The sequence below is a fragment of the Rhinoraja longicauda genome, chromosome 2 (assembly GCF_053455715.1).
Source record: "Rhinoraja longicauda isolate Sanriku21f chromosome 2, sRhiLon1.1, whole genome shotgun sequence".
Taxonomy (NCBI): Eukaryota; Metazoa; Chordata; class Chondrichthyes; order Rajiformes; family Arhynchobatidae; genus Rhinoraja; species Rhinoraja longicauda.
In genome coordinates, this window is record NC_135954.1 from 49088094 (window position 1) to 49099202 (window position 11109).

General features: G+C 44.3%; 1 protein-coding gene across 3 annotated transcripts in view; it reads right to left on the reverse strand.

Annotated features, from left to right (window-relative positions):
- LOC144604368 (aromatic-L-amino-acid decarboxylase-like) overlaps nt 1-10720 on the reverse strand; it is a 73714-nt gene extending 62994 nt beyond the window's left edge. For all 3 annotated transcript variants that reach the window (XM_078418701.1, XM_078418692.1, XM_078418682.1), the window contains exons 1-3: nt 10564-10720; nt 9884-10102; nt 9443-9556 (exon numbers count right to left, since the gene is read on the reverse strand). In XM_078418701.1, the coding sequence (XP_078274827.1) occupies nt 9443-9556; nt 9884-10102; nt 10564-10629 (399 nt within the window). In that variant the 5' untranslated portion in view covers nt 10630-10720. The remainder of the gene's footprint in view (nt 1-9442; nt 9557-9883; nt 10103-10563) is intronic.
- Between the last annotated feature and the right edge of the window lie 389 nt (nt 10721-11109).

Genomic DNA, 11109 nt, shown 5'->3' on the forward strand with positions numbered 1-11109 from the left:
GTTTTGAAAAATTAGCACTAATGCATCCACTATTTCTGGGGCTACCTCCTTAAGCACTCTGGGATGCAGCCTATCTGGCCCTGGGGATTTATCGGCCTTTAATCCATTCAATTTACCTAACACCACTTCCCGACTAACCTGGATTTCACTCAGTTCCTCCATCTCATTTGACTCCCGGTCCCCTGCTATTTCTGGCAGATTATTTATGTCTTCCTTAATGAAGACAGAACCAAAGTAGTTATTCAATTGGTCTGCCATGTCCTTGATCCCCATGATCAATTCACCTGTTTCTGACTGCATGGGACCTACATTTGTTTTAACTAATCTTTTTCTCTTCACATATCTATAAAAGCTTTTGCAGTCAGTTTTTATGTTCCCTGCCAGTTTTCTTTCATAATCTATTTTCCCTTTCCTAATTAAGCCCTTTGTCCTCCTCTGCTGGACTCTGAATTTCTCCCAGTCCTGTGGTAGGCTGCTTTTTCTTGCTAATTTGTACGCTTCATCTTTTGTTTTGATATTATCCCTAATCTCCCTTGTTAGCCATGGATGCACTACCTTCCCTGATTTATTCTTTTGCCAAACTGGGATGAACAATTGTTGTAGTTCATCCATGCGGTCTTTAAATGCCTTCCATTGCATATCCACCATCAACCCTTTAAGAATCAATTGCCAGTCTATCTTGGCCAATTCACGTCTCATGCCCTCAACGTTACCTTTCTTTAAGTTCAGAACCGTTGTTTCTGAATCAACTAAGTCACTCTCCATCCTAATGAAGAACTCAACCATATTATGGTCACTCTTGCCCAAGGGGCCACGCACATCAAGACTGCTAACTAACCCTTCCTCATTATTCAATACCCAGTCTAGAATAGCCTGCTCTCTCGTTGGTTCCTCTATATGTTGGTTTAGAAAACTATCCCGTATACATTCCAAGAAATCCTCTTCCTCAGCACCTCTGCCAATTTGATTCACCCAATCTATATGTAGATTGAAGTCACCCATTATAACTGTTTTACCTTTGTTGCACGCATTTCTAATTTCTTGTTTGATGCCATCCCCATGCCAGTAGATGCCTAACTACTACTGTTAGGTGGCCTGTACACAACTCCCACTAGCGTTTTCTGCCCCTTAGTGTTTCGCAGCTCTACCCATATCCATTCCACATCCTCCAAGCTAATGTCCTTCCTTTCTATTGCGTTAATCTCCTTTCTAACCAGCAATGCTACCCCACCTCCTTTTCCTTTCTGTCTATCCCTCCTGAATATTGAATATCCCTGGATGTTCAGCTCCCAGCCTTGGTCACCCTGGAGCCATGTCTCCGTAATCCCAACTATATCATATTCATTAATAACTATCTGCACATTCAACTCATCCACCTTATTACAAATGCTCCTTGCATTGAGACACAAAGCCTTCAGGCTTGTTTTTACAACACTCTTACCCCTTATACAATTATGTTGAAAAGTGGCCCTTTTTGATTTTTGCCCTGGATTTGTCTGCCTGCCACTTTTACTTTTCACCTTGCTACCTATTGCTTCTACCCTCATTTTACACCCCTCTATCTCTCTGCTCATGCTCCCATCCCCCTGCCACATTAGTTTAAATCCTCCCCGACAGCACTAGCAAACACTCCCCCAATGACATTGGTTCCATTCCAGCTCAGGTGCAGACCGACCTGTTTGTACTGGTCCCACCTCCCCCAGAACTGGTTCCAATGTCCTAGAAATTTGAATCCCTCCCCCTTGCACCATTTTTCAAGCCACGTATTCATCTGAAATATCCTCCTATTTCTACTCTGACTAGCACGTGGCACTGGTAGTAATCCAGAGATTATTACCTTGATCTTGTACACCTCAATAAGATCATTTCTCAACTTCTTATGCTTCAAGAGATACAGTCCTAACCTGCCCAACCTCTCCCTATAGCTGAGCCCTCATGTCTTAGCAACTTCCTCGTATATCTTCTCTGCACTCTTTCCAGCTTAACATCTTTCCTATAATAGTGCGACCAAAACTGAACACTATACGCTAAACGTGCCTTCACCTGCACCTTGTACAACAGTAAGTTGACATCCTAACTTCTATACTCAAAACCATGACAAATGAAGGTCAGTGCCAAAAGCCTTCTTGACCGCCTTATCTACCTGTGACGGCACTTTCAAAGAACTATATATCTGCACTCCTAGACCTCTTAAAAAAACTCAATCAGACCATTTATACCTCACACTGTCTCGGCAAGGCCAGCCATCATCAAGGACCACTTTCACCCTGGTCACTCTTCTTCCCTCTCCCATCAGGCAAAAGGTATAGAAGTGTGAAAACTTTCACCACCAGACTCGGGGACAGTTTCTTCCCAGCTGTTATCAGGCAACTGAATCATCCTACCACAACCAGAGAGCAGTGCTGAACTACTATCTACCTCTGATGACCCTCGGACTATCCTTGATCGGACTTTGCTGGCTTTACCTCGCACTAAACGTTATTCCTTTACCATGTATCTGTAAATGGATCGATTTTAATCATATATTGTCTTTATGCCGACTGGTTAGCACGCAACAAAAAACTTTTCACTGTACCAATGTGACAATAAACTAAACTGTATTACTGTGAGACACAATAAGGTTCACAGGGGGAGCTCTGTGATCAAAAGCCTTAGGGAGGAGGACAGCTCGGTAACATCCTTGCAGACAGACATGCTGAGGATCTGCAGATCCTTTTATAAGGATCTGTACGATAAAAAGACCACAGACAGCACCGCCTCCCAGAACTTCCTGTCCTCCATCACGGAAGTCTTGGACGACAGCAAGCGGGAGAGTCTGGACAAACCACTGAACCTGGAGGAGCTGACTGGCTCCATCCGTTCCTTTGACTCGAGTAAAACACCCGGAGGCGATGGCTTACCGACAGAGTTGTACTCGGTTCTGTGGGACTGGGTGGGCCCCGGACCTGCTGGAAGTGTACGACATACTTCTAGCCGGCAGCATGTCAGACTATGAGGAAGGGCAGCATCACCCTAATCTACAAGCAGAAGGGGAGATGAATGACATAAGGAATTGGAGACCCATCACATTGTTAAATGTAGACTACAAGATCCTGTCTAAGGCCATCTGGGACAGGTGATCCACCCGGACCAAACCTGTGCTGTACCTGGCAGGAAAATCTCAGACAGCCTGGTGCTGCTGAGAGGCACCATTGCCTACGTGCAGGACAGACGGGTGGATGCCTGCCTGGTCAGCTTGGACCAGGAGAAGGCCTTCGACAGGATATCGCACATGTACATGAGGGACGTGCTCTCCAAAATGGGCTTTGGGGAGGGAATCAGGAAGTGGATACACCTGCTCTACACCGATATCTGTAGTGCAGTCCAAATTAATGGGTGGGAATCAGACAGCTTCCCCGTCAGGTCTGGAGTCAGGCAGGGTTGCCCTCTCTCCCCTGTCTTGTTTGTCTGTTGCATTGAGCCCATTGCTGAATCCATCAGGAAGGATGCGAGCATAAGAGGAGTGACATTGCCAGGCAGTGGGGGCACTCAGGTCAAGGCCTCCCGGTACATGGACGATGTCGCCGTCTTCTGCTCGGATCCAGGGTCGGTCCGCAGACTGATCAGCGTCTGCGACCAGTTTGAGTTGGCCACGGGGGCCAGGGTAAACCGCAGGAAGAGCGAGGCCATTGCTCTTTGGCAACTGGCCCGACCGATCTTCCATCCCCTTCACCATCAAGCCCGACTTCTTGAAGGTGCTGGGGATCTGGTTCGGGAAGGCTGAGGCATGCAACAAGAATTTGGCTGGAGCGGATAGCCAGGGTGGGGAAGAAGCTGGAGCTGTGGAAGCAGCTCTCCCTCTCCATGACGGGGAAAAATCTGGTCATCAGGTGTGAGGTGCTTTCGGGGCTGCTGTACTTGGCGCAAGTGTGGCCCGTCCCTCCCTCTTATGCCAGGGGGATCACCCGGGCCGTCTTCCACTTCATCTGGGGGTCGGCGATGGACCGGGTGCGACGAGCCACAATGCACAAGTCGGCAGAAAACGGGGGTAAATGCGTGCCCAACGTCGCCCTCATCCTGATGGCCACCTTCGTGTGTGGCTGCATCAGGCGGAGCGTAGAGCCAAGGCACGTGGGCACCAAGTGCCACTACGTGCTGAGGTTCTACCTGTCCCCGGTGTTGCGAAGGATAGGCCTGGCTCTGTATGACTCTCTCTCTCTCAATAAATTTCGTTCAGTTGTACCTCAGTTTTTGTAATAGTCATTTGTTGGAAAATTTCTAACAGGCTTTAAATGCTCATTAAGTCATAAAATGGGCAAGTGTTGAAATAAAACCACAGAAAAGGCTAACACCATCGATGTTTTATGGATGAGGATGTACATGTGTAAAGATGTAATGGTCAATTAAGCCAACTTTATACTTCTTTTTAACGTTTTCAGATGTCACATGGGGCAGAAAGAATTGATTGGTGACGAATAGAAAAAATAAAGAGAGCTAAAGCGAGCCAAGATAGGGGGATTATCGTGACTGAAGCAGATAAAATTACAAGGCGCTTCAATAAAACATAGCAGGCTCGGCCATCGTTTCGCTCAACACCTTCGCTCAGTCTGCCTTAACCAACCTGATGTCCCGGTGGCTTAGCACTTCAACTCACCCTCCCACTCCCAGTCTGACCTTTCTGTCATGGGCCTCCTCCATTAACATAGTGAGGCCCACTGCAAATTGGAAGAACAGCACCTCATATTTCGCTTGGGCAGCTTACAGCCCAGCGGTATGAACATTGATTTCTCTAACTTCAGATAATTCCTCGGTCCCTCTCTTTCCCCTCCCCCTTCCCAGTTCTCCCACTGTCTTCCTGTCTCCAACCACATCCTTTCTTTGTCCCGCCCCTTCGCCCGACATCAGTCCGAAGAAGGGTCTCGACCCAAAACGTCACCCATTCCTTCTCTCCTGAGATGCTGCTTGACCCGCTGAGTTACTCCAGCATTTTGTGATACCTTCAATAAGACATAGGATCCCCAGGAAAGTTAGCTAACAGGATACAGAATTGGCTTGATTGTAGGAAGCAGAGTGGTGGTGAAAGATTGATTTTTGGATTGGAGGCCACTGACTAGTGGTGTGCCTCTGGGATCGGTACTGGGCATGTTGCTGTTCGTCATCTATATCAAGGATTTGGATTTGGATGAGAATTACTAATCAAGGCATAATTAGTACATTTGTAAATTATATTAAAATGTGGTATCACAGAGAGTGAAGATAGTTATCAAAAATTGCAACGGGTTCTTGATTAGCTGGGCAAGGGAATCGAGGAATTGCTAATAGAGTTTAGTTCAGAAACTGTGACATGTTGCATTTCGGGAAGTCAAACCATGGCAGGACCTGGTTTAATAGAAGATATAGTAGGAGCCTCAGGGGCAACTTTTTCATATGGGTACATGGAACGAGCTGCCAGAGGAAGTAGTTGAGGCAACTACAATAACAATATACATGGATAGGAAAGGTTTAGAGGGCTATGGGCAAACCTGGACAATTGGTTGGGGTGTTTCATGCTGAGTTGTCTAACTCTGATTCTAAGTGGTTAGCTCAAAATGTAAAAACATTTGATAAAATGGCATTGATATGAAAAGTTCAATTTAACATGGTCAATAAAATTTTGATGAAAGAGATAAAGAAAAATTATTATGCTACCGTGAGTGCAAAGAGGCTTATCCCACGGGATAAGGTTTGGGCAGACACCAGTGTATCTATTTAGAGAAAATTGAATGAACAAAAGAGCAAAGGACTATTGAAAGCTATGAAGAAAAGATCAAGGAGCAGCACCTCATCTTTTAATCAGCCAGATTACAGTTCAGAGAACTGGAGCTGGACTTTAACAATTTCAGATAATGAATATTATTCCAATTTACAACTTCATCGAACCTATATGAAATTTCTTTTTGTGGCCCACCATCGCCTCGTTTGCCTTGCACATACAGTAGTTCCTTTTATCATTTAATCTCTCCCCTTTTCCACACCATAACAAACCATCTCCCTTTTTTTCCTCTTCATTAAAATGTAATGTCTTCGTGTATTTTCTGCTACTACTTCATATCTCTAATTTGTTCCAGTTCTGAGGAAAATCAAGAACGTGAAATATTACCTTTAGTTTTCTCCTGATCATATATTTCTATTCATTTCTCCTACATTTACTTATCCAGCATTCTCTTAAATGTATCTGGCAGGTGAAATTAGTTCAATGAATGACATGGCAGACAATCATAGAAACAATAGGTGCAGGAGGAGGCCATTCGGCCCTTCGAGCCAGCACCGCCATTCATTCTGATCATGGCTGATCATCCACAATCAATAACCCGCTGCCTGCCTTCTCCCCATATCCCTCGATTCCACTAGCTCCTAGTGCTCTATCTAACTCTCTCTTAAATCCATCCAGTAATTTGGCCTCCCCAGCCTTCTGTGGCAGAGAATTCCACAAATTTACAACTCTCTGGGTGAAAATGTTCCTTCTCACCTCAGTTTTAAATGGCCTCCCCTTTATTACAATAGACAATAGGTGCAGGAGTAGGCCATTCAGCCCTTTGAGCCAGCACCACCATTCAATGTGATCATGGCTGATCATTCTCAATCAGTACCCCGTTCCTGCCTTCTCCCCATAAGCCCTGACTCCGCTTTCCTTAAGAGCTCTATCTATCTCTGTTCTGAGACTATGGCGCCTGGTTCTGGACTCGCCCAACATTGGGAACATTTTTCCTGCATCTAGCTTGTCCAGTCCTTTTATAATTTTATATGTCTCTATAAGATCCCCTCTCATCCTTCTAAACTCCAGTGAATACAAGCCTAGTCTTTTCAATCTTTCTTCATATGACAGTCCCGCCATCCCAGGGATCAATCTCATGAACCTACGTTGCACTGCCTCAATTACAAGGACATCCTTCCTCAAATTAGGAGACCAAAACTGTACACAATACTCCAGATGTGGTCTTACCAGGGCCCTATACAACTGCAGAAGAACCTCTTTACTCCAATTCTCAAATCCTCTCGTTATGAAGGCCAACATGCCATTAGCTTTCTTCACTGTCTGCTGTACCTGCACACCAACTTTCAGTGACTGCTGTACAAGGACACCCAGGTCTCGCTGCACTTCCCCCTTACCTAACCTGACACCATTGAGATAATAATCTGCCTCCTTGTTTTTGCCGCCAAAGTGGATAACCTCACATTTATCTATATTATATATACTGCATCTGCCCACTCACTCAACCTGTGCAGGTCACCCTGCAACTTCCTAACATCCTCTTCGCAGCTCACACTGCCACCCAGCTTTGTGTCATCCGCAAACTTGCTAGTGTTACTTCTAATTCCTTCATCCAAATCATTAATATATATGGTAAACAGTTGCGGCCCCAACATCACTTGTAACAGCTTCTCTTTACATCCTACAATTCCTTTAGATTGTCCCAGAGATTTATTGCTGGTACCACATCTATTCCTCCTAGTAACAACAAAGTCGACAGCACCCGAGGACAGAAAAGGAAATATCAGAGTATTCTGTAAACACATAATTAACAAAAAATATGATAAAATAGGGACAAAAATTAAGCTTGACAGTTTATGACAGAGAAACAAGAGATGATTTTTGCTGGAAAATACATTGCGATAGCTACGACATAGAAAGATGGACATAACCGGAATATTAACATTGACAAATTAACAAAGCAGAAAAGAGAAAAACAAATCTAGGTCCAAAAAGTATATGCCGATGAAAAGTCAAGGAAATCAAGGAAGAGTCGGCGAGGCACTGACATTGTCATAATATCACACAGTGAATTGACAAACAGCCAATTATGCTTCTCTATTAGAGGTCTTGTAGCGGAATATGTACCAAATGTTTAAAAGAGAAAGAAGAAAGTGAGAACAAAGGACATAGAAACATAGAAAGGAGTAGGTCACTTTGCCCTTCGAGCCAGCACCGCCATTCAATATGATCATGGCTGATCATCCAAAATCAGTTCCCCGTTCCTGCTTTCTCCCCATATCCCCTGATTCCGTTAGCCCTATGAGCTATATCTAACTCTCTCTTGAAAACATCCATTGAATTGGCCTCCACTGCCTTCTGTAGCAGAGAATTCCAGATTCACTACTCTCTGGGTGAAAAAGGTTTTTTTCGTCTCAGTCCTAAATGGCCTACTCTTATTCTAAAACTGTGACCCCTGGTTCTGGACTCCCCCTACTTCGGGAACATTTTTCCTGCATCTAGCCTGTCTAATTCCTTCAGAATTTTATATGTTTCTTTTAGACCCCCTCTCATCCTTCTAAATTCAAGTGATTATAAGTCGAGTCAATCCATTCTTTCATCGTATGTCAGTCCCGCCATCCCGGGAATTAACCTAGTTCACCTTACGCTGCACTCCCTGAATACAAGAATGTCCTTTCTCAAATTAGGAGAGCAAAATTGCAGTCTCATCAGGGTCCTGTACAACTGCAGTAGGACCTTCTTGCTCCTATACTCAAATCATCTTGCTATGAAGGCCAACATCTATTGAATGTAAGTATAAAATTGTGCTCTATAACAGTGATTTGATAAATCTAATATAGATAATTGTGCAGTGACACTCCAACAGAAGAAATGAGAACATTAACTGCACTTGAGAAAATCAGAAACCAAAGGGATAGAAGAACCACTTTATAATATACCAACAATTGGAGTAATAATACATACAGATTGATTCCTTGATTTGAGCTTTGCTTTACTTGCAACAACTTTTTTTATATCTACATCTACATTATATCTACATTTATATCGGCTTGTACTTGCTGGAATTCGGCTTGTACTCGCTGGAATTTAGAAGATTCTTAAGGGGTTGGACAGGCTAGATGCAGGAAGATTGTTCCCGATGTTGGGGAAGTCCAGAACAAGGGGTCACAGTTTAAGGATAAGGGGGGAAGTCTTTTAGGACCGAGATGAGAAAGTTTTTTTTCACACAGAGAGTGGTGAATCTGTGGAATTCTCTGCCACAGAAGGTAGTTGAGGCCAGTTCAGAGGCTATATTTAAGAGGGAGTTAGATGTGGCCCTTGTGGCTAAAGGGATCAGGGGGTATGGAGAGAAGGCAGGTACGGGATACTGAGTTGGATGATCAGCCATGATCATATTGAATGGCGGTGCAGGCTCGAAGGGCCGAATGGCCTACTCCTGCACCTATTTTCTATGTTTCTATGTTTCTACAATCAATTTTTCTGAGAACTATATAAACTCATATGAGGGGTCATTGCCAAAGCACATATTCACCAACAATTGGAATCCTTGAAGATTTGGTTATAAAAAGAAAATGTAAGAAAAAAATAATTTAAGGATTTGAGAAGTAGATTAAAATGTCGCTTTTGATGTTGCTGTCACCCAGGTATGGTTCCACGTTCAATGCCTACAACCTCTGTAGCTTAATGTAAACAAAACAGGGAGAGTCATACCCAAGAAAACCCGATGCAACCGATGGCTCCAGACAGCATGTCGCCCAGAAGACCGGGTAAGGAGATGACAGCAGGGAAGTAGGCGTGGAAATGAGGACTCTGCCAGTGGGTGACCTGGGAGAAAAACAGCAAAGCAGGCACATTGAATAAAAATCAACAAACGACTGAAAATCAACAACCTCTGCCAATGTTGTGGTTACAGATTAATTCACAGACCTTAGTTCTACTTTTTTTCCAGATAAACAAGTAGCCAAAAGCTTTCATCCACATTGCTTTTTATTCAGTTCTATGCAATCTTATCATTCGTGTGTTTAATTCTCCATCCTGTTGCTCACATCCATAGCAAGTTGTGCTAAAATTGCAATAGCAGCGTTTCTTGTGGGGATGAGCCTGCGCGTTCTCTAAAGCCAGGGAATGAATTGGTTTGTTGCATTTGCTTACCCCCGGCATGATGACTCTCTCAATATCCTTCATCAGCTCCTCATAACTGTCAGGGTCCTGGGGCGCGCTCTCCGGGATAAGTGCCCGCAAGTACCCGGGCTGCACCGCCGGATAGACTGGACGCTGTTCGATGGTTTGCAGGTAATCTGCGATGAAGTCCACCATCTCTTTGCCCCTTGCACGGAACTCCTCGCAGTCCATGGCGCTTTGGTTCAGATCCTATTCAAAAGGAACATCAGAAATGCCATCGCTCTATGTAATGATTGGGAAACGTGTCATCGCCCGCAAAGCCCAAAACAAACCCACGCCTGAAAACTACATGGAAATCTGGACGTATCTACCAGGATTACGCAAAGACCGGTGCTCTTTGAACGTGGACTGTTTCCTCTCCAGGTCAATTCGCTGTTCGATGGATTGCAGGAAATCTGCGATGAAGTGCTGAGAACTGTTTATATTATTCCATGTTTACTGCTCTAGCTTCACTGCAACAATTACAGATTCTGCTGTGGTCGTTTAACACTGTCTGTTGTACTTAACGGGGCGAGGTTTATAATAAATCTGACCAGGAGTAATCCCACCGTATTTACGAGAACCATCTGTGTTGACACCTGCAATTGCACGGTGATTATATGTGTGTCATTCTGCCGCTGAAATAACAACGTGGAGCCAACAATACTTACATTTAACGACAGGACCGCTGACCAGGACTTTATTCTCTGCCGCTTCGGGCTAAGCGATTTTTTCATATATATGAGCGACCTCAGCCACTCAGAGACGAGCACTGCCAAACCGCTCTCCGACCCAACTTCAACCACCAATCGCGGACAGAATACAGCTCCTCTTACGTTGTACGTAGGCACTTGGAGTAACCGGCCGGGCAAAGAACAGTGGTCACCGGGGCTTGTGTCATGGATATTTCGCTAAAGATGACCACTTAAACCAGCATTTCCTGGCTGCTGTTTCTTCACTCTCATTTCAATTGCATGTTTTCAGATACTTTCCAAAATCCCTTTTACGCAGAATTACAGCATTGCCCCAGTTGTTACAAGCAAAGTATTCTATTTCTAAGAATTTTAATTTTTTCTCATTATTTGAGAACCAGATCCTCAATATCACATGCCTATGTAATTGCATCCTCCAATCTTTCCAGCTTTGCACCTCACTCTAACAGTATCATGTCGGTTTGGAATCAGCCTGATCTCACCTTGCTTTGAATCAGCCTGATC